Source organism: Pan paniscus, chromosome 5 (assembly GCF_029289425.2).
Source record: "Pan paniscus chromosome 5, NHGRI_mPanPan1-v2.0_pri, whole genome shotgun sequence".
NCBI classification, from domain to species: domain Eukaryota; kingdom Metazoa; phylum Chordata; class Mammalia; order Primates; family Hominidae; genus Pan; species Pan paniscus.
Window position 1 is genome coordinate 183,533,603 of NC_073254.2, and position 23,805 is coordinate 183,557,407.

A 23,805-nucleotide genomic window follows, 5' to 3' on the forward strand; every position below is an offset into this window, starting at 1 on the left:
GGAACTGGAAACATTGGGAATGAAACTGGATTTTCTCCTGTTCTCCGGGGTCACCCAGCCTCCCCTTTCCATTTCTCTCTGCAAGCCTATGCTATTCTTTTCTCTGCTGACCAGGGCTCTTTGCTCCTTGGTAAGTCCGTAGCCAAATGCAATGTTCCTGCATCCCTTGAGTGTATGCGTCCTCCGTTGAAACTACAGTTGAAGCTGACTTGTATCTCTGAATCCACATGCCTAATTCCTGGAATACAGAGTTTGACTGGCCCATCTTGAGTCAGGTAAATTAACTTTGCTCGGGGAAGCAGGTCATGTAGCTAAATGTGGCTGCTATGTCCCTGGCTTAGGGGGTGGAAGGAGAGGCTAGAAGAAGGAGTTGGCTAAAAATGGGGGTCACTGGCTGAGAAGGCTGCCCAGTAGGTGTCTTCTTCAAGGAGGGACACAATTTCTCAGTTTTTATTCTTCCTAGCGCCCAGCACAGTGCCTTACAAACAGTAAGTGCTCAGTGAACAATTGAGGGGTGGTTGAGATGAGAAGAAAATAGCAAAATGCTCTGTATCTAAGGCCCTGTGGCATCATATCATTTATCCAGGAGCCCCAGGTGCTGGATGTTTAGGAAGGCCCCTCTTCCCGATCAGTCTACAAATATTGGTCCAGTACCATATGGTAAGTGCCTTCCATGCACACCTGCTCCACATATATTTACTATTTTTTTTCTGGGTTTCCAGAATTCTTTGACACCTGTAGCATATTTACTGTAGTTTTTTATTATTTTTTTTTTACACATTGACATTTGGACCCAGTGTTTCAAATGTAAAACTCCTTACCTAGAAAGTTATCAGAAGTTAAATAAAAATGCAGGCTGGGCTCAGTGACTTTCGCCTGTAATCCCAGCACTTTCGGAGGCGGGTGGATCGCTTGAGCTCAGAAGTTCAGCCTACACAAAAACTCCGTCTCTACAAAAAATACAAAAATTAGCTGGGTGTGGTGGCGCATGCCTGCAATCCCAGCTACTCGGGAGGCTGAGGCAGGAGGATTGCTCAAACCCAGGAGGCGGAGGTTGCACTGACCCAGATCAGCCACTGCACTCCAGCCTGGGTGACGGAGCGAGATCCTGACTCCAAAAAACAAAGAATACAATGGGCATATTATTTGCAAACAACTAACATTGTTTAAAGATAAATGTGTCCCCTGTCTCTCAGCTCTTTGGGCACTGTGAATATTTTGTAATTTAGTCTTTAAGCCCCTCCCCCCTGCCCACTTCCACCCGCCCAGCTCCTCTGGGGCCAGGCCTCTTCCTTTCTGTTCTCACACCACCCCTCTAAACTGGTCTGTCAGTCTGTCCAGTTGTCAGGGCTGACTGGCTGACTTGATAAACTTGTTCCACCAAAGGCATTTCCCCCTGGGCAATTCGTTTCTTTCCCAACTCTCTTCCCCCAGACCCTGGAGGATGGTTTGTGTCTTAACAGGAGCATTCCAAGGACAAAATCTAATGACCCAGTGGTGGCAGGAGTTTTGTTCATGGACACAGGTCAGTGGGGAAGAGCATTTTCATGTAGGGCCTTTCCCAGGACTCACCAAATCTTCATAGTAATCCCCACGTGTTGAGAACCTCTATGTGCCAGACACTATGATATGCATTTACAGTGGCACAGCCTCACAAAGACCCTAAAAGATGGACATTAGCATCTGCATTTTGCAAATAGGAGCAGAGGGTCACAGAGGTTAAACAACATTCTTCCTCAAGGCAGCAAAACAAATAAGAACCAGCCCTGAAGTCCAAACCCGGAGTCTTTTCTTTTACCCCATGCAACCTCCCTACCCCTCCTTATATCCCACTGGCCTCTCACCATGTTCTATGAGACCACAGCCCTTCGAGAGTAGACATGCATGTCCCCAGCCAGCCCAGAAGGAGATCACAGTAGCTACTTCCAGGTGGCGGAGGAAGGGCCCTGTCAGCCACAGGCCTTCTGCAGTCTCCCTCCTTGTCTCTCATGGACAGTCCCTGGAGGAACTGCTGCGTCCATGGCCACATCCCAATGTCCCATCTGCAGTTACCAAGAGAAGACTTGCTAAGATGTTCAGGGAAGAAAGGACATCATTCAGTGCTAGAACAGATTCGCCAACACAACAGCTCTTCTCCTGCCTCTGTGTCTCAACATTCAGACTGAAACTCTGAGTTCTGCAGCCCAGGAGGAGACTCCAGGAAACTGGGGGCCACTGTGCCTGCAGGCTCCTTTTCAGTCCCACCCCTCAGCCCTCCCAAGAAAATCCATAGAGAGTATCCTTCAGCATTCGTGATAGGGGAACCAGGGGACCCTCAGAATCAAAAACCCGTGGCCAGGCTGAAACCTCACGCTTCACTTTCCCTAGAAATATCTACATTGAAAGAAGTTTTGCAAATCAAATCATAAGTATGTTGGAATTAATGATATACTATTAAATCCACTGTGGTGGCAAAGTCTTGGAAAATGAACTTTGTGTAATTTTTAAAAACACACTTCAACTCATCTCTTTCTTTTCTTTCTTTTCCTTTTTTTTTTTTTTTTTTTTTAGGCACTGACACGATCTCATCTCACTGCAGCCTCCACCACCAGGGTTCAAGCAATTCTCCTGCCTCAGCCTCCCTAGTAGCTGGGATTACAGGCGTGCACTACCATGCCCAGCTAATTTTTGTATTTTTAGTAGAGATGGGGTTTCGCCATGTTGGCCAGGCTGGTCTTGAACTCCTGACCTGAGGTGATCTGCCCGCCTTGGCCTCCCAAAGTGCTTGGATTACAGGCGTGAGCCACCACACCGGGCCGTCACCTCATTCTCTTTACTTTCTATACCATCCTCTGAATGTTTCAAGGTGAGGCACATTCTCAGGCCAAAAATCTTTGCCAAAACCCAAGTTTAAAAAAACTAAGAAAAATTTGGTAAACTGGAATTCCTGACCTTTCCTAAACATCGTCAGCAATGAGTCTCAGCCCTTATTTTTCTGCCTGAAGAGCTCAGGGCTCTTCAGGGTCAGGAGTGAGGAAACCGGAAGAGGATGAAGAATGTGGGGTGCTAATGAGATCATTTCTGTCCTGTAGTTGGAAACCCGGCAAGAGTCAGAAGATCTGGGGTAAGAAATGAACCTAAATCTTCACTGAGTGCAGCAGCGACAAGCTTGATGACAGAGCCTGTGTATTTCACTCCAAGGCTGCACGTGTCTGTAAGAACGGGCCTCGCCCATCTTATGCAATTTGCATAGGAATCTGAGGAATATCAGCAACTCTATACAATAACTAAACAAATTTTTTTCAGAGTAAAAATTTGTTATGGAGCTTAAATAAAGACTGACAAAACATTGCATTCCTTTTTCCTTGAGCTTCTTTCAGACTAGCGGGCATCAGAATGTATAATAATGGAGCTCTCTTTGGAAAATGGTGACAAGGCTGAGGTTTCTGATTATAGCTACAAATGCTTTAAATAGCGATCATAATTAATTATTAAGAGACATAGTCTTCCTTTACACGTAGAAGACTAAAACCTTAAGGAAAAAATAGGAGAGGTCGGTACATGATCTCTTCTAAGGCACTAGAGCTTTAAGTGGGATTAATGTAGGTCAGCGTTTTAGGAATGGAGATGTCACTTTTGAGGAAGTGTCTCCAGGAGGTGTAGTTGCCCTCACAAAGTCATGATGAAGGAAATGCTGTGCTTTTCTTTGAACTGGTGCTACCCAATGCTGGGGGAAGAGGAGGAAGATCAGACACTTGCTCCATGTATCTCCTCTCTGTGGTTTGCAGAAGACATGTGCCAGACACAGGAGAAACTGTCTCCTCATTAGCAGAGACACTAAAGGGTCTAGACGGTGCCCAACGGGGGTGGCATGTGGTATATAAAGGGGTGAAGAAAGGAATGCAGCTTGCTAGATTCATTTCCCTTTTCGATTTTCGGCAGGCTGACTCTCATTTCCCCAAAGGACATGCAGAGTTGGCATGGAGGCTCCCGGCCTGGCCGGTCCCTGGCAGGAGCTGTGGACAAAACTCTGAGATTTGGGGCTAAATGTGCAGAAACAGCAAATGCTGATAACTCCTCCACACCTGTTGGCATTCTGCCTCCTGGCCACTCACTCCAACAGCGTGGGAGGACCGGGTAGGGGACAGACTGAGGGAAGCCTGTGCAGGCATGCATGTATGCAGAAGTGCTGGTTTGCACATGCATCTGCGTGTGGCTGTGTAGGCTGTGCTGTGTTAGCAAGAAGAAAGATCACGGAGAGCATTCAGACGCCCTTCAGCCGGACATTCAGCAGCTGCTGCTGCTGCTGCTGCTGCTGCTTCTTCTTCTTCTTCTTCTTCTTCTTCTTCTTCTTCTTCTTCTTCTTCTTCTTCTTCTTCTTCTTCTTCTTCTTCTTCTTCTTTTGCCTGCTTGGCTGCAAAAGTCCAGAGGAAGTGAATCCACACTTGCTGATGACCTCATTTCCACCGCTTGCCAGCAACCCTGCCAGCCTCTCAGGGGGAGGCTTACTCAGCCAGCCACTGGGGACTGAAGGGAATGGAGAGTGGGGAGAGCAGGCCTGCAGCTGCACCCCAATTCCACTCCGCCAACCCCTACTCCCACCTCTCCCATCACGGGTTGCAGCTGGCCTCGTCATTCTTAAGACAAGGGACTCAGGTGATAGTCAGACCGAGTGATGAGGGGCCTAAGCAGACAGGATCCAGCCGACAGGCTGTGGTTGTAAGTTCTGTGAAGAGAGACTGGACTGTGACAGGAACAAGTTTCCTGTGAGCATGCCATGGAAATTAGTCACCCAACAGAATCAGCAAAACATCTATTATTGATGATATTTGCCAAACTGGAGATAAATTGAGTGCTTTGTCCTGAACCACGGATGATGATATGTGACTTTTATTAAATCAATAGATCAATTTAAAGCCAATAAGTGAACTTCCAGAGATTGATCAAAGCCATGGATAACCCAGGGAGCTGAAAGGTCAACTCCCCTCGAAACAGCAGCTTGTGAACAGCGGAGACAGCCTGTGAATTTGCAGAAAGTTAAACACCACATTATTTTCCTTTCTTCTCTTATTCCTTCAGTTTCAGAGAAAAGTAGAAACACGCTGTATTGTGCAGCTATGTATGTGGCACGTACATTGTTTAAAGATGTCATAGGCACTGCTGGACCCTGGAGAGAGAAACTCTCTGTGACGTTCAAGTGCTTTACACCAACAAGGCCCCTCCAGGCACATTCCCACGTCCTTCAATATTCACATTTGTAATTTGTCGCCCTTATACAGATTAGAAAGTTGAGGTTCCTGGAGGGGCTAAGTGACCATGCTTGAAATGGGAGGGAGAAACGTGAAGCACAGACGTGGGCATGATTCACAAACTTGCTGCCAAGGAACGCCACAGTGTTGCACACAGGCAGGAGTTCCCCTGCCTGGATCGGAAGCTGCAGACTTAGAATCGCCTCCGGGTTGGCCCCGCCCCCTCCTGCTTGGCCCCGCCCCCTCCTGCTCCCCGCCCGGTGCCACCCTCCTCCCCAGGCCTCTAGGGTAGAGCCAGCTGGGAACTGTTTCTCTACATACACACAGCACTTGTGTGCACACACACAGAAACACATGCTCACACACAGACATACACATGCGCACACACAAACACATAAACACACACTCCTACACATCACACACTTGCATGCATCATCACACACTCCCATAATCACACACACACACTCACACACACAAAACCACATAAAAACACACATACACACTCACACACACAAAACCACATAAAAACACACATACACACTCACACACACAAAACCACACTAAAAACACACATACACACTCTCACGCACAAAACCACATTCACACACCATAGATATACACACTAACACACACACAAACACATAACTACATACACACAATCACACATTCACAGACATCATCACACACATACAGACTAACATATACATAAACACGCATACATAAACACACACATAAAAACATAACACACACACATAAACATACACACAGAGACACTCATGCACAGACACATAAACACACACTCACAGACATACACACACAAAAACACACACAGAGACACACTCATACACTCACATAAACACACACAGACACTCATGCACTCTCACAGTAAACACTCCCACACGCAGACACTCACGAACACACTCTGTCACACACAGAGAACACAGGGCCATCCCAGCAGCACTCAGTGAAGACTGCAGGGCTGCATCCCGCTCCTCACGCTCACCCCATCCCGCCCTCCTGCGCAGCAGGCTCAGGTCACAATGCAGAGATTGAAAAACACCATTTTCATGTGAACCTTCAGAGGGGAACAGAGAATGTTAGTACAGGACACACAGTGGCAATACTGAAATGAGAAAAAGTACTAGATTCTGCTGGGCATGGTGGCTCATGCCTGCAATCCCAGCCCTTTGGAAGTCCGAGGTGGGTGGATAACTTCAGGTCAGGAGTTCAAGACAAGCCTGGCCAACATGGAAAAATCCTGCCTCCACTAAAAATACAAAAATTAGCCAGGTGAGGTGGCGCATGCCTGTAATCCCAGCTACTAGGGAGGCTGAGGCAGGAGAATCGCTTGAACCCGGGGGGTGGAGGTTGCAGTGAGCCAAGATTGCGCCACTGCACTCCAGCCTGGGCAACAGGAGCGAGACTCCGTCTCAAAAATAAATAAATAAATAAATAAATAAATAAATGAAAAAGTACTAGATTCTGAGAATGGCCTTTCTGTATATTAAAGGAAAAGACATTGCTTGAGGGAGCTTGGTAAGAGTGGCGACCAATCGTCAAGAAGAAAAGGAAATACCATGACAGCTTCTTTTTTTGAGACACAGTCTTGCTCTGTCGCCCGGGCTGGAATGCAGTGGCGCCATCTCTGCTCACCGCAACTTCCGCCTCCCAGGTTCAAGCGAGTCTCTTGCCCCACCCTCCTGAGTAGCTGGGATTACAGGCGCGTGCCACCATGCCTGACTAATGTTTGTATTTTTAGTAAAGACGAGGTTTCACCATGTTGACCTGGCTGGTCTCGAACTCCTGACCTCAGGTGATCTGCCCACCTCGGCCTCCCAAAGTGCTGGGATTACAGGCATGAACCACTGCGCCCGGCCAGACAGCTTCTTTTAAAGCTTGTATCTGGAGAAGGGTATATCTTTGAAGTGTGGGTTGGGTTTACCAAGTACAAACTGTGCTCTGAAAACTTAAAGGCTTTTTTGATAGTGTTATGGAACTCACAGATCAAGGGCACAATGTCGATATTCTATTTCATGCTTGTTCGGCAGGGCCTCTCCTATGGGGCCTTGTGGGGCTCTCTTTGCACAGTTAGCTCACGTTGGCTTGGGTGCGTCTCAGGCTGGTGGATCAGGCCCTCAGGTGAGAGGAGGCCACGTGGGTGCTGATCACGCAGACAGTGTGAGTCCTGGTGTCCTGAAGAGGTGGCTCCAGGGGCACTGCAGGGTCTGCGTTTGAAACTGTCTACTGTAGAGAAAGATCAAATCCCGATCAGGCGGCACCAACTTTCAGTCAGTCCACCGTGAAGGTCGCACATTTAACAAACTGAAAAATTAACATTTTTAACTGGACACTCATTGTGCCAAGTAACACTTCATCAAGCTTCGTGTTTAGAAAAAAAGTTGTTCAATTAACACTTTACCGAACTCCTTGTGTATAAATAAGAAGTTGTTAAAGGACTCAGAGCCGGAACCCACAAAGCCTACATTCAAATAAGGTACCGAAAACAAGAATTACAGAAACAGAAGAAACATATTCTTTATGGCTGTTCAGAAATGTCAAGGAGTCGCTAAAATAGCTGGGGTGATGTGGAGGCCTCAAGACAATTTGAATCAAAAGCCTCTTCAAGGAGTGTGAAGAAGAGTGGGAGGGATGTGAGTTTGTGTCCAGGAGAAAGGAGGGAATGCCAAACAGAACATCTCGCATGAAGCAAGCTGAGAGGCAAGAGTGGCAAGTGCCCCGTGACAGGACGAGTTTGGGGAGAAGACAGAAGAGCCAGCTTGGACTTCATCTGCACCTCAGGTGGGAAGGGACTCCAGTGGAGAGCTGTGGAGGTCTGGGCCAAGAGCTGCAGGTTTTATTTGAATGGAAATGACAGACATTGAGACTTCCAAGGAAAATGGTCCAAGGGCCAGGGAAGTTCTGTGGTCACAGGATGAGGGAGGGCGTCACCTTCAGAAGTTCTGGAAGTGGAATCACCTGCTGTGCGAATGGGAGATGGAAACAGGTGATGGGAAGCCGCTTCACCGGCGGGTCAGAGACGGGCTGAATCCTGGGGACAAAAGAAACTCTCAGATAGCCCAGAAGTTATCAGTCCAGGCTTCAGGGGTGGCAGGAGTCTGGTAATAGAGACACAGAGAAAAGATGGGTGCACGAGAGCAGCCTAATGCGGATCTTGGATTTAGATGTGTATAGCTTGAAATGCGAGTGGATTTCTAAGTGGAGATTTCCTACCCCCGCCCCCCGCCAAAAAGGTTATAAATTACAGCTGGGCTCAGTGTAGATGAGTACAGTAGAAACCATGGCCTTGGAAGTACCAGGCTCTGGCACTGCGTTTGCCCTCACACTGTGGCAGAAGAGACTTGGGTGCCCAAGACACAGCTTCGACAGCTGCAGAAGCCCAGCCTGGGGGCTTGCCTAGCCCACAAGTAGGAAGATCTGTGGTCGATCCAATTCAGTGGAAGAATGCTGATTATTGCATTGATCCCTACTGCCAGAGGTCACCAGTAGAATTCCACTGGATTCTTGCTCTTGTCCTATGGGACACTTTTTGTTAAAAAAAAAAAAAAAAAAAAATATATATATATATATATACACACACACACACACACACTCTTTATGCTCCCTTCTCTCTCTCTCTCTTTTTGAGACAGGGTCTCACTCTGTTGTCCAGGCTGGAGTGCAATGGCGCCATCTCGGCTCACTGCAGCCTCAGACTCCTGGGCTCAAGTGATCCTCCCACCTCAGCCTCCCAAGTAGCTGGGACTACAGGTGTTCACCACCACACCTGGCTAATTTTTTAGATTTTTATAGAGACAGGGTCTCCCTGTGTTGCCCAGGCTGTTCTTGAACTCTTGGGCTCAAGCGATCTTTCCACCTCAGCCTCCCAAAGTGCTGGGATTATACACATGAGCCACCACACCCAGCTTCTTTTTATTTTTAATAATTTTGGAGGGAATAGTCTTAGATATACAGAATAATCATGAACATTCTACATTTGTTGTCATGTTTCCTTAGCCTCCCCTGCTCTGTGACTTCTCATCTTGTTTTTGATGACCTTGACAATCTTGAGCACTACTGGTCAGTTACTGTGTAGAATGTCCCTCGACTTGTTTTTCTTTTCTGATGTTTTTCTCATGAATAGACTGCAGTTAATGGGTTTGGGAGGAAGATGCAGAGGTAGAGTGTCATTCTTGTCACGTCACACCAAGGGTACATGCTCTCTGTGTGGTTGGCCACTGATGACATCGGCCTTGGTCCTCTGGCTGAGGAAGTGTTTGCCAGGTTTGTCCAGAGTGGCTACTTTTTTCCTCCTCCCTATGCTATCTTTGGAAACATGTCACTAAGTCCAGCCACCCTCAGGGCACAGGTAGGGTGGTGGGTGAAATCACACTCCACAACTTGGACGGGAAATATCTATGTAAATAATTTGGAATTCTATTACAAGAAATATGTGTTCCTTCTCTCCCATTAATTTATTCAATCATGTATTTATGTCAATGTGAGCTCATATATTTGCTGTATTCTTTACGTTATGACACAGTACTATGTTAGTTTCTTTTTTGCTCAAATTCTTACAGCGTTGGCCATGGGGAGATATTTCAGGTTGGCTCTTGCGCCCCTCTGACGTGCCCCATCCTCATCTTATTCAAGGGCTTTCTTGCTTTTTGCCACTTCAAGATCCTGCAGGCTCATCCTCTATTTTCCCTGACCCAGCCCTAGAATGAGCCATTTCTCCAAAGAGCCCTGGTTCCCCTCACTGGAGAATTGTGTTTGGAAACCAAGATGTGGGCTCAAGATGTGCTTGAGGCGGCTGCACTTCCTTGCTTCTAGGCCCTCTTGGCAGACAGAGCTAGACATCAATTCTGCACACCCATCGGTGTATACACACGGCTTCATTTGTGTATTCGTCTCCTGGCATCTATACTAAGATACACTTGAGTTCACACCGATGTCTCTGACTTCAATCCAGCAGCCTCTCCCCTTCTGCATCTGCAACTTCCCTCTCCAGCGGGGAGAAAGCTGGCTTCCAGCATCTGCCACTCATTTACTTCTTTGCTTGACCTCAGTGTATATGTCAAGCTGACACAGAATTGCTAACCTGTACCCCATTGAGAACTTTCATCTGTGCTCTTGACACCCAAAATGTTCACATATTAATTTGTACACAGTAAAAGCATGAAGGCAGCATAAAGGCACATGAAAGAATCAAGATTCAAAAGGATTCCAGCAATCAACTAGAATAATAAATCCAAGTAAAAATACAAATAAACACAAGATGCAAGAGTTCAAAAATAACTAAATGGCACAGGCAGAAAAGAATAGAGACCAAGTGAGAGGGGGAGAAGGGTGGCGGAATTTTGTTGACCCCAAGCTCAAGGTATGAGTTACTGCTAAAGACAGCCAAGGGATATGAGTCTGCAGTGATGAAAATAGAATATTCCAGTAAAAGAAAGAAAATGCCCCACTGGCTTGTGCACAGGTCAGACAACATCTCTACCGATGCATTTATATCCATCCTTTGAAAGGGTGCGTAGGAGGCGGCGTGATGGTTCACGCCTATAATCCCAGCATTTTGGGAGGCTGAGGAGGGCAGATCACCTGAGGTCAGGAGTTTAAGACCAGCCTGGGTGACATGATAAAACCCCGTCTCTACCAAAAAAAAAAAAAAAACTAGCCAGGTGTAGTGGCGGGTGCCGGTAGTCCCAGCTACTCGGGAGGCTGAGGCAGGAGAATTGCTTGAACCTGGGAAGTGAAGATTGCAGTGAGCCAAGATTACACCACTGCACTCCAGCCTAGACTACAGAATGAGATCCTGTCTCAAAAAAAAAAAAAAAAAAAGAAAAGAAAAGAAAAAAGAAAGGGTGTGTAGGAGAGAGAGAAGAGCTATACAGGAGGGACAGGACCACACTCTCAAAAGACTAGCAGTGGTGAGATGTACCCTACCCCACTCCAGAGGACAGAACTGAGACCAGCGAGCCTAAGGGTCACTCCCTCCCTGATGGGGCTGAGCAAGGATGTGGCAACTGACCAGTCCCATACACTCCTGATTTGGGGGACAGCCCACTGTCTGCACAATTAAGATCCACAAGACCAGAGGGCAACTCTAGGAGTCATACCCTAGAGAAAGCTTCAAGAAAAAGCTACAGAAGACAGTCCATCGGGGTGGTGAATGACAAAGTTTCAGTGAAAATGCAAATGAAGTGAGGAACCAAAATAAGGCAGGTCAAGGGACTAGGAAAGCAGAGATCAAGGGTCAGGGGGAGAAGTGGCCGGGAGGAGATGCCTGAGGATAAAAATCCCACCTTCTGTTCAATGCCAGCTATTGTTTGCCCGCAAGCTGTGTCTGCTTGAAGGGCACAGAGCAAAATGGGCATAATGAGGATGACGAGAAGACAGAGCTTGTTTGATTAGAAGATAAATTTCCTAACAATTACAGTTGTCAAAAAATAAAATCTAACCCCTATCCAGAGAGAGTTTCAAACAGAGTGGGACAGGCAACACTAGCAGTGGTGACTGCCAAAGACCATCTAGTGCAGACATGGCGTGACTGTTAGAGATCAGCACGTCCTGGCCGGAGGCACTCTGGGCTCTGTTGGGTTTGGAGGACAACTAAACCAGGGTGAACAGAGAGGGTCCCCAAGGAAGTAAATGATAATACAGATTCAAGATGCCTGGGATGAAATAGCTCAGATGCCATACGACACTGGAAACATGTATGATTTGACTTGGCATTAGAAATTGCTTTTGTTCTTTCTTTGACATACATATTTTTAATTTAGAAAGATAACCTCAGCTCTCTGGGCTCGAACCTAGTTGGCCGTAACATGGTTGAATGCACCAAGAGAGTTGGAATCGTTGATAAATACGGGACCCGCTAGAGTGCCTCCCTCTGGAAAACGGTGAAGAAAATCAAAATCAGCCAGCACGTCAAGTATACTTGCTCTTTCCATGATAAAATTGAGGTGAAGAGATGAGCTGTGGGGATCTGCACTGTGGTTCCCACATGAAGACAGTAGCTGGCAGTGCCTGGACCTCTAACACCACTTCTGCTCTCACAGGAAAGTCCACCATCAGACGACTAAAGGATTAAAAGACCAGTAGACACTCCTCTCCTCTTTGAGACATCGCTAGCCTACAATAAATGGGTTAATTTATGTTAAAAAATAAATAAATAAATAACCGGCTGGGCACGGTGGCTCACGCCTATAATCCTAGCACTTTGGGAGGCTGAGACGAGCGGATCACCTGAGGTCGGGAGTTCAAGACCAGCCTGGCCAACATGGTGAAACTAAACTACATTAAAAATGTATTTTGCATGGCACATGTATACATATGTAACTAACCTGCACAATGTGCACATGTACCCTAAAACTTAAAGTATAATAAAAAAAAATGTATTTTGTATTTTTGTACTAAAAACACAAAAAATTAGCTGAGCATGGTGGTGTGCACCTGTAATCTCAGTGACTCGGCAGATTGAGGCAGGAGAATTGCTTGAAACCGGCGGAAGAAGTTGCAGTGAGCTGAGATGGAGCCATTGCACTCTAGCCTGGGCAACAAGAGTGAAACTCCATCTCAAAAAACAAACAAACAACAACAATAAAAACGTTATAAAAACCCACACACTAAGGTGAGGCCAGGAGTCCAGAATTCTTTTTACGTATTACATTTTTATTTTTTATTTTGAGAGACAGGCCTTGCTGTGTCACCCAGGCTGGACGGCAGTGGCACCGTCATAGCTCACTGCAACCTGGAACTCCTTGACTCAAGCGTTCCTCCCACCTCAGCCTCCTGAGTAGCTAGGACTACAGGTGTGTGACACCATGCCCAGTTAATTTTTTTTTTATTTTTGTAGAGCCAGGTTCTCACTATATTGCCCAGGCTGGTATTTCAAACTCCTGGCCTTGAGCGATCCTCCCACCTCGACCTCCCAAAGTGTCAGGATTATAGGCATGAGCCACCTCGCCCGATTAGGAGTCCAGAATTCTAATCCTGATTCAGGCATAGACTCCTTGTGAGATCTCAGGCCAATTACCTGCCTCTCTAAACCTTGACTTCTCAAGCCGTAAACTAAAGGGATTGGACCAGGAGATTTCTAAGTTCTCATCTAGTTTTGAAATTGTGTGAGGAGACAGTCCGCCACCCAAGACAAGACTACATAGTGTTACTTTCCTAGAATGTAATGGAGCCCCTTTTCCAACCCTGGCTATAGTTCCTTAAATATCTTTTTTAGCAAAAGGAAAATGGATTGAAAAACACAAGACAGCCGTCTACATCTGACTCCCCACCAGGGACAGAGTTCAAATAGCGATGAGGAGAAAAAATATGAATGGATTCAAAGCTTACAAATAAAGGAGCCAAAAAAGTCACCTTAGATCTCTCACAGTCCTTCACAGTGGGTGCCATAGAGAGACCGGGATGGACGAGAGGTGAGACTAGACATGATGTCAGCGTGCGTTTAGAAAGGAACATGGCACACAGGCCGGCGCTATTTTGGCTTGCACGTGGAGAGACATCCTGTCACGGGATATTATATTCTGTGTGGGCACCTCCAAGTGCAGGAACCAGAAGGACTCCCGAGGGGTGACAAAAGGACAGAAAGCCAAGAACCAGCACCAGAGCTGACGTATGAGCAGGATGAGCCCAAGCCTGGCACCTCAGAGGCGTACAGCCAGAATAAGTAACTCAGAATGAACAGTGGACGGGAGCGACCGGCAGGTGAGGAAATGCTTGATTTGTGAAATGTGAATACACATACGTCCAGGGTGAGACCAGCCCGATCAACAGACACACATTAGTCGTAGGGAAACTGTAAGGCCAACTCCTGGACCAAGATTCTGAGCAAAAGATTTCAGATAAAAGTAAATGTATCCAGAATCACAAACAGAAAGTGCACACTGGTTACCGGGGAATGGTGAGATGATTTGCCAGAAGGATTACCAAGGGCACCATCAAAAACCATTCCATTTGCACGTGGTGGGAATAATCCCTCTCAAACCAGGAGCTTGGCCAGAGCTGCTTTGTGGTCCTTCCTGGTCTCCATAGGCCTATGCACGTCTCTAGAGCTGACCAACTGTGTGGTCAGGCTGTGGCAATGAGCAAGGAGGTGTTGGTGACTTGAAGAGCTCCTTCCTGATCTTGCAACTCTAGCATGTGGGGAAGGAATGAAAGAAAAGGCTTAGGTTTGGGAAATTTTGATCATTCTGTTAGTCTGTCGGCAAACTTCTTGAGCTTCTAAGGTGGACAAAATACTGAATTAATGAAGGGGTTGGAAAAGGAAAAGGGATGTTCTTTTGAAGCTCAAATCACAATATAATTAGTAACTGTAATAACTGTTAAAATAACAAAACAAAGAGATGTACAGAACTGATTTGCAAACATGATACATGCTTATTGGACATTCTGGGGTGCCCAGGGTGAGTTCAAACACAATGGAAGAGTTTTCCTTGGGAAGGAGTTTGGAAGGCTGAGGGTGGAAGCAGGCCTTTGTCAAGCACCTTGCAAGACCAGATGTCCTGTGTGTGGTCTTCTGTTACCCCAGGAGTCCTGGAAGCAAGGTAAGTAGGGTCAGTCCTGCTTTGCAGATGAGGGAACAGCCTCAGAGAAGTTAGCCACTTGCTCGCATTACAGCTAACGAGTGAAGGGGCACAGATTCAAATCCAGACTGGCTTCCCAGGGCAAGCCCCTCCCACCAATCTCCATGGCCACATGATTCACCTAAATGATGGGTCAGATAGAAATCGATTTTAGAATGTGCCAGCTGTGGACAATGGTAAATGAGAAGTTGAGAGATGCAAGCTGAGAAAGCTTCCCGTGGGAAGTCTATTTCGAATGCCACATTTGGCAAGCTCTGCCCACGGGCTGCGAGTTCACTGGCAGATTAGCGTGATTCTTTTTAATTTTAATTTTTAAAAATTTGACAAATAATCATTGTACATATTCATGGGCGACATGGTGGTGTTTCAATACCTCTCATGCATAGTGATCAGATCAGGGTAATTAGCATATACAACATCTCAAACATTTATCATTTCTTTGTGTTGAGAGCAGTCAATATTCTTCTTCCAGCTGCTTGCAAGTACATAATATATTATTGCTCACTCTAGTCATCCTGCAGTAAGACAGAGCACTAGCCCTGGACTTGAGGAGAGCTTGGCACCGCCTTTCACAGGGCTTTCTTTTACTGCAGTGTCCTCAAGCAAGATCCGCCCGAGGACACAGGGGAAGCCTGGTGGGAAACACTGCGGGTGCATTGGTCACACTGGGTTTGAACAGGGAAGACAGCACACCCTGGGGGGTTCCACCTATTCCACTTTCCAAAGATTCTGCCTGTAAATCAGAGATTGGGATCCCAGAAGCAAAAATGTTTCAAATGCTTTCTTTACTCTTTGTTAATTTGGGACAAAAAGAGTTGTCAGAACCCAAGGGCTATTGCCTGGTGTCCCTGCTCCCAGAGAGGGAAAATCTGAGGCTTCTGGTAGAACTGTTTTCCTCTCTCTGGCTCCATTTTGGTTTCCATTGCCATTTCTCCTTTCCCACGGAGAACAGGGCAGCCTGGGTTATTAGTTCTAGAGATGAAAACTTTATCTTCTCCCAGAGGGAACTTGCTGCAAGCATAGGGTTGAACTGGAGTCAATTCTGAATGTGAATCTCATGTTTAAGAGCCTTGAAGGTTCTGATAACACTATATAATATTTCCACATGGTAATACCAAGTTCTAGAAGTTAAAAATGGGTCAAAATGCAACTCTTCAATATCATGGTTCCTATGGGGACCCTATACTTTGGGCCCTCGAGCCTTTCAGAGGCCTTGACTCACCAGCCCTAACCTGGCCCGGGGTGCCAGATCTGACTCCCAGCCTCGACTATATGTCACAATATGACATGGGAAAAGCCACTTAGCCTCTCTGTGCCTCAGTTCCAGATCTAAAATCTGGAAATTCCGTGACCCAACCTCCAGAGCTCTGGCTACAATGCTTTAAATATGGCATTCTGCATTAGACGTGGACATGGGTAATTAAACACCTCATTACATATCTGTAGAATGAATGAAAGAATGAATGAATGCCAGTCAAGCCTCCAAAAACCATTCCCTTTCCTTGAAAACTTTGAAAGAACAATCAAAGGCAAAGTTCAGCAACTAAAAGCTGGAGACTTTGATTTGCAGTCACTGAACAAGTCGAAAAATCTTAGTAAGAGACACTTGAACATTTCAAGTATCATCTTGTGGTAATAATGACCTCTCATGCATATTTATGTACTTAGCTTTATAACAACCACTTGAAAGACTAGGTTTCTCCCCCCCAGGGAATGAAGCTATGTGAAGTGTAACAAAATATTTCAAGTTCAAAGGTCCAAATATGTAAAATGTAAAATGCTGGAATTCCTTCCTCAAGTAGAAAGCACCTTGATGCTCAAGCCAACCCAAGGACTTGTTGATTCGCAGAGCTTGTGGACATTCAACTAAGCCTGGAAAGTCCTCAAACGCATGTCTCCCCCACACCCAGTGTTCTTCCTAAGGAGCACTGGCCAGTCTTGCCGATGTGTGTGCGCTTAGTCTGAGTCAAGACAGGTGAGGCTTGCAGGGAAGAAAGCTGGTTCTTAGTCAGGTGTTCAACAGAGAATTCCAAACAGGCTCCACCGCCAGAGCTGCTCTGCAAAACCCTACTGTTACAGTTACTCTATGTCATTCATTACCCTCTCAAAGTAAAATCATATGACCCCATTTCCTCAGTAAGCTAATTATTTTATTCCTTTGTATGAGGCAAAACACTACTTTTTTAAAATTAATATACTAAAATTAGGTTATACCATTCTGGACATGTAAAATTGAGTTTAGTACTTTCAAATATATATTTTTAAAGACGGCTAAAAATAAATGGCTTAGACGTCTTTTCTTTTTCCAACTGAGCATAAATTTCCTTCCTGTGAAACTCCATCTCTTCCTGTTGTTATAGATGACATAATGCCATTTATTTTTCAAAGGGAGGGGAAATCATAATAATGAGGCCTTCAGAGCACATTTCAAAATTCAGATATTTAATAGTTGAGAAAAAATAAAGAAACAAAAAATACAACAAAAGAGAATCACCCATAGGTTTCAGGAACAAAATCATTAAATGGAAAAATGAGAAGAATTCTTTATTTTTGGACCAATTTTAGGCACTTAAGAGTTTTCTTTTCTTCCTTTCCCCTTGATCAAAGTGAAGATATGATAGGGAATTCAGAAATTTCTCTTCTTGAAGAAAAGCAGAGATAACCTGTCCATCCTAGTGAAAGAAAGCACAAACGATTCAGCTGACGGTGGACACGAAATGACTCCTTCATTCTCTCAGTTCTTTCTGCTGTAATGAAATTCCACCTGATGCATCTAGCCATAGCACACTGTTAATTACTTTGCTATTTATTCAGTAGCTCCACAAGGGGAAAGCAATCTATTGCCAGGGAATTGTCTGACTCCTATGCTAAGTAGATGGCATTCCGATCCTAGGAGGTTGAAGACAGCCAAAGCCTAACTTTATCTCATTGCCAGGTCAAATTAGCACCTAGCAGGCCCTAAGGGATTTTTTTTTTTTCCTTCACTGCAAAAGACCAATAGTCCATAGAAGTTAATAAACCGACCCTGGGCCTTCTCTGCTTGTTTTATCAGCCCCTGCTTCTTTTCCCCTGAAGATGGACGGAAGGAGTAAATGTAGAGTTACACGGCATGGGTGAGGGCTTCATGCTAGATCTAATGGTAAGGTCTTAGCCTTTCAATCCATGATGCAAGATGCACTTTAAACAACTGTGCTGTGTTTCCCAGAGATGAGCAAAAGCGTGAGTTCACATCTAAATAACTAGGAGGTTTACAAGTCCACAATAAGACTCTATTCCTTTGCACCAGGCTTTCATCAAGCAAATGTGTGAATCTGTGGCCACATTAATAGGAGCCTGATGTGCCTTCTTCACTCTGGGGTCATTTGGTGGTCAGCTGAAAGGAAAACAGAGGCAGAGTTAAGACTTATCTTTGCATCCCCCTTGGGGTTTTCCAGGAGCTGGAGAAGCAGCAGCAGATGCTGCGGAGGTCCAGCTAAAGCAGTTACTTAAGTAAAGAGGAAGAAGCACAAATCTGATGACAATGAAAGATTAACCCACATTTCTCTTCCCTCTAACAACAGGGTGAGGTCTTTTAGGTGAGGATCTCTCACTATACAGAGTAGAAAATAAGACCCTGTCTCCATGTCAATCTTCTCTCATCTTGCTCTGCTTTTTCTGTTTTCTTTGTTTGTTTGTTTTCCAGGAAGATTGCAAGATGCCTGGTCTTTTTCTGGAAGAGTAAAATAAGCCCTGAGAAGAGGGGCAGGTATAGGAGATCAAGAGAAAGACAAGCTAGCATCGAACACTCGACTTCTCATTTCCACCTTTTGGTTAGACTCACTCCTTTATTCGAGTCATCAGGCCCACCGAGTGCCTCGGTCCAGCTCTGTCCCCTCTCCAAGCCTTCTGGAGCCCACCCAGCCTCTGAACCCTGGCTACTGCCCTACCCCTGTGTGGCAGTGGCTTCCCCGCCACGCACTCTCTCAAGGCCTCCATTGCCTCCAGCCTGCGAGGTGATGCCCTTGCTCCTCTGCCTTGAGAAAGGCCTGCCCTGCCATCGTTCCTAGCATGTGTCTGGTCTCCTACAGGACCTGGTGTGACACCCTGTGACCCATAACCTCAGCAAGGGAAAGGGGGGCCGGGGCACTCGTTCTCTCTCTAAGCTCCCTGTCACCAGATGTCAAGCCCTAACCCCATCCTGCTGCTCTGTGGATTCCCTTTCTATTTCCTTCCACTTCCTGTGTGGCGGGGACCTTCCTTTCCTCTTTCTTTCCTATTCCTAGCTCCCTTGCTCCCTGCTGTAGAATTGAATCCCATCCAGTTCTGCAATAAAGCCAATTTTTTAGGGTGTCCACTGAAGCCTCTAAATGATGAGACATGTCCCATCGACTTTCTGAGACTCCCTTCCCTGGGGCTGACTCCTCATCCGTCTCCCCTTCTCTCCTGACTTGGTGGTGCTAGCCACACTCCTCTATCCCTGACCCTGTCAATGTGGACAGACACCATCTCTTTATGGGAATGTTACTTTTTCAGGGCTACGATTAGACCGTCTCTCTTTTTTTTCCTCCTGGTGGGAGAGTCAATTATGCATCAGAGTCTATTAATCTTATAAACAGTTATGGAGCTGAAGAGGCTGAATCAAACAGCTGAGGCTTTCAAGAAGTTGGAGTACCAGGGCCATTATTATAATGAAGTTCGGTGATGTATAATCATGTCTCTGGGTGACCAGGCACAATTCTTTAAGTCTGAGAAATGTAAATGATGTGAATTTTTTACAAAGTTTACAAAGCAGCCTCTTCAAAGCTTGTGCTCATGGCCACGAGCCCCCAGGTCCCCACTCGGCGGGGAGCACCTCCCTAAGCCCTATCAGCCAGTCTCTGGCACCCTCATCCCTGATGGGCTGGCAAATTCAACGGACTACAAGGCACTTCCTCCTCCTCCTCCTGTCCTGCCCACACAGGGCCTGGGAAAGAGGACAGCTGGGCTGTGGATGCGATTCTGTCCTCTTCTACTGAGACCTGTTTGTTTGTCTGTCTCTTAAATTTGGTTCAGTGGCATAAAAAAAGAGAATTTATCTTTCTCCCCAGATGCAACAAACAGATGCTGGGGAGCAGAGACCTTGCATAGTCAATAAAAGATAAGTTATAAAATCTATTAAACTGCTGAAAGAAATCAGAATTTCAGCAAATTCTGTTTTTTTCTTATTTTCAGGCTGCTCCTTTTGATCAACAATGGGGAGAGGGGGGAAAAGCTAGTCGTGCATAAACTTCCATCTGTTATTACAGCGTGGAATGAATGTGGTTAGAAGAGGAACAGAGGACAGAGTGATATTTGAGCTGTGATATTGACAGAGTGGAAATGGAGAATGGTGCCAGTGATAAAGACAAAGCTGTCATAATCAATTAGCATTTAACTTTTTGTAAGATCTTGGAGGCTATGGGTTCTTTAGATTTTAATGTGCGTCTTCAAAGTAATCTTGTAAGCTATTTAAATGATGCTCCCTTTTTACAACTCTACATAATTTGATTACACAAACCATCCTGCAATCCTTGGATATGCAAATGCAACATCAAAATGATTTTTTCCCATATTTTGATAGAATTTGATGTTCCTTGCAGTGATAAGAAGTGACACAAATTGCAGCAAGGCATCAGTAACCCATTCATCTGGCACACTTTGGACATTCAGATTTTCAATGCCTGCTTGTTGAGAATCACCCTTAAGAATAAAAATTTAGGCTGGGCGTGGTGGCTCATGCCCGTAATCCCAGCACTTTGGGAGGCCAAGGCAGGTGGATCACAAGTTCAGGAGATCGAGACCATCCTGGCTAACATGGCGAAATCCCATCTCTACTAAAAATACAAAAATTAGCTGGGTGTGGTGGCTCGTGCCTGTAATCCCAGCTACTCAGGAGGCAGAGACAGGAGAATCACTTGAACCAGGGAGTCAGAGGTTGCAGTGAGCTGAGATAGCGCCACTGCACTCCAGCCTGAAGAAAGAGTGGGACTCCGTCTCAAAAATAAATAAATAGAATAAAAACATAGAAACCGAAGGCAGGGCAACAACTTGTGTTTGGAGAAGATTGCCTTACATTCTGATCCCAAGGCTACAAAGATGCTGAGCTTGTAAATGAGATTCTCAGAGCCTCAGTTTCCTGACCTGTAAAATGGAAGTAATAAGCTGTAGCTCACAGAAAAGTGGTGAGGGTTATCAGTTAGGTGAAAACACCTGGCAGGATATGGCGACGATGCTCATATGGCCCCTGCAGCTGTCATTACTCTAACACTACTACCATGTGTACCACCACTAATAAAAATCTGGGTTATTTCCCTGGCAATTCCTTGGCAAAATTAGGTTTCTTTTTTCTTTCTTTCTTTCTTTTTCTCTTTTTTTTCGAGCAGTTTCACTCTTGTCGCCTAGGCTGGAGTGCAGTGGCATGATCTTGGCTCACTGCAACCTTCGCCTCCTAGGTTCAAGTGATTCTCCTGCCTCAGCCTCCCGAGTAGCTGGAATTACAAGTGTGAGCCACCACGCCCTGCTAATTTTTGTATTTTTAGTAGAGACGGGGTTTCACCATGTTGGCCAGGCTGGTCTCGAACTCCTGACCTCAAGTGATCCACCCGCCTCAGCCTCCCAAAGTGCTGGGATTACAGGCGTGAGCCACCACGCCTGGCCAGCAAAGTTAAGTTTCAAATGAGTATCACGTGGTGTAGTGATGCTGAGATTATGACAGTGGCTGAGCTCTTGGGTGATCTGAGAGGACGGGACAATTGTGATGCTTCTTTGAGGAGTCCTCGCCAGGAGAATCCCAGCCTCCAATGGCCGATCACCCATTCACCCATTCGTTCTGCATTTCCTCAGCTCCTTCAGTGGATCAGACAGTGTGCTAAGTGCTGAGGATGAAAGCAGGTACAATTGCAGGCATACTCCTTGACCTCTAGGCATTCATAGATTAATGGGGATGGACAAACAAATTACATTACCATGAATAAGCACCAAATGGGTGCAAACCAATCAAGTTCCATAGCTGGCAGTGTGAGGACAACTAATCTGCCTGGGGCAGTCACAGAAAACCTCACAGGGGAGGTAATGTTTGCGCTGAGGCATGAAAGAGGAGTCAGATCACTAGACAGAGAGCCTCAAGAAGCCTGTCCCCATCTGAGCAGGGCTAGAGACAGGGGTGGTTTGACCACAGGGGACATTTGGCATTGTCTGCAGACATTTTTGATTGTCCTGACTTGGGAGTGCTACTGGCCTCTAGTGAGTCAAGGCCAGTGAGGGACATAGCTACAATGCACAGGACAGCCCCTGTGTGAGAAGAGTCATCCAGCCCCAAGGTCAACAGTGCCCAAGCGGAGACACCCTGACTTACAGGAGCCAGGCGTGCAGGAGTGGCAGGTCCGAGGGCACACAGGGCGTCTCCGGGACTCAGCGTGGCCCCGAGGTCTTCCAGTGCAGGGAGAGGAGGCTGTGCATGTGGCAAGGTCAAACCTTGGAGGGCCTGGAGGCCATCAGGAGTGAAGGTTTTGTCCTGTTTCTCCTTAAACTTCCCCTAAAGGGGCCCCATTGTTAGAGGAAACTAAACTCGGTCCCCCTTAACAGGTAGCAATAACATGAAGAGCCAAAGTTCCTGTATTATCCTAGAATTCAAGGAAATTTTGCTTTTTTCCATAATTAAAATGAAAAATAATGGTGTAGTCTTTTTCCACTAGAACTTTAAATAAAATCAATCCTTCAGGAAGACAAGTGCTCACATGGAACCCAGGATGAGATACGTGAACAGGCACAGAAAAGCCCAGAAGGGTTTGGAGCAAGGGGCTGGCCTGAGCAGATGTGTGGGTTCGTGTCCTTCTTCCCACAGGCGGCACCAGAGTGGGCCAGCTCAGGAGAGCTGACAAAACCCACGTCCCCAAAGGACTGACTCGCGGTTGGGTGCCTTTGAGATCCATGGTCACAGCTCTACCTTTGAGCTGTTCCCAGCAGCAGTGGGACCAGAGGAGTGGGTGCGTTACTAGAAAGAACACTGCTGAGATGCCAGGAGCTCTAAAGACCTGGGTGCGAAGAGCCCCGAGGCTCCTGGCTCTAAGCCTTTCTGGTAGGTGGTCACATGATGATGTCAGCTGGGGAGTCAACCGAGTCCTGGCTGGCCCCTGCACACCAACAGCACAGTTCTGGGCTGGAAGGGGGCCTGGTGGAATTGAACAGCAGTGAGTTTGATTTCCACTTCCTCAAGTTCATTCCTTTGAGTCTTGAGAGCTGTTTTGGCCTTCAAGAATCCCTTATGATACAAACCTCCCAAATCTCTTATCAGGCAACGTTTTAGCCCTCAGAAAACTCTTTAATATGGATTAACAAGAATGAACCTAGAACAGAAAAGAAAAGGCAGTTTGCTTTACAAAAGTACAAATACCATTAGTATCTCTACAGATATCTTTATTTATCTATTTATTTAGGTAAGACTCTTTCTCTGAGCTTCTAAAGCATTTTACTTTATGAGGAGCAGATCGTTTTTCCCTGTCCACAGGGCTCCAGGGTTGAGCAGAAGGCACTGGAAGAGAGAAGAGTCATGGAGCCGTGTGCCTGTGTTCCTCCTTCCCAGCAGGTGTCACAGGTTCAGAAACGTCTTCCTTGCTGTCCACGTAATAGTCACAAAGTCCTTCACTCTTTCCAGCCTAGTTCCTCAACTCTATATCTAGGAGTTGAAAGCGGCGACCTGCACAGCGACTTCAGCTCTAAATTTCTAAGACTGTAAGAGGCGAGCCAGTGGCTGAGAACTGGCTCTATGGTAAAAACTGGGGGGCGGGCCCCAAAGGTCCACCCAGAATGTCACTCTGGTTAGCAAAAGCAAGGCTGACGCAGCAGGAAAATTAGACTCAGGGCTGCTCCCTGTGCATCTCTGGGTGAAAGAGCTGCCACTGCTCAGTAAATATGTGCCCATAGCACTGGGGTGATGAAGAGGAAGGATGGCCCCACATTGAAAATTATGGCGTTGCGGGAGGCTG

The 23,805-nt window shown here is 46.2% G+C and overlaps 1 protein-coding gene and 1 pseudogene across 7 annotated transcripts in view; both read left to right on the plus strand.

Annotated features, from left to right (window-relative positions):
* PACRG (parkin coregulated) overlaps positions 1–19,954 on the plus strand; it is a 640,692-nt gene extending 620,738 nt beyond the window's left edge. For 2 of the 7 annotated variants that reach the window (XM_055114302.2, XM_055114303.2), the window contains one exon: positions 2,551–2,684. In XM_055114302.2, the coding sequence (XP_054970277.2) occupies positions 2,551–2,557 (7 nt within the window). In that variant the 3' untranslated portion in view covers positions 2,558–2,684. Of the gene's footprint in view, positions 1–586; positions 661–2,550; positions 2,685–3,071; positions 3,326–18,506 lie in introns of those variants that run through there. The other 5 variants (XM_063605065.1, XM_055114297.2, XM_055114298.2 and 2 more) reach the window with 5 other exon arrangements.
* On the plus strand, positions 9,830–12,318 carry LOC112440122 (large ribosomal subunit protein eL43-like; annotated as a pseudogene).
* Positions 19,955–23,805: the final 3,851 nt, after the last annotated feature.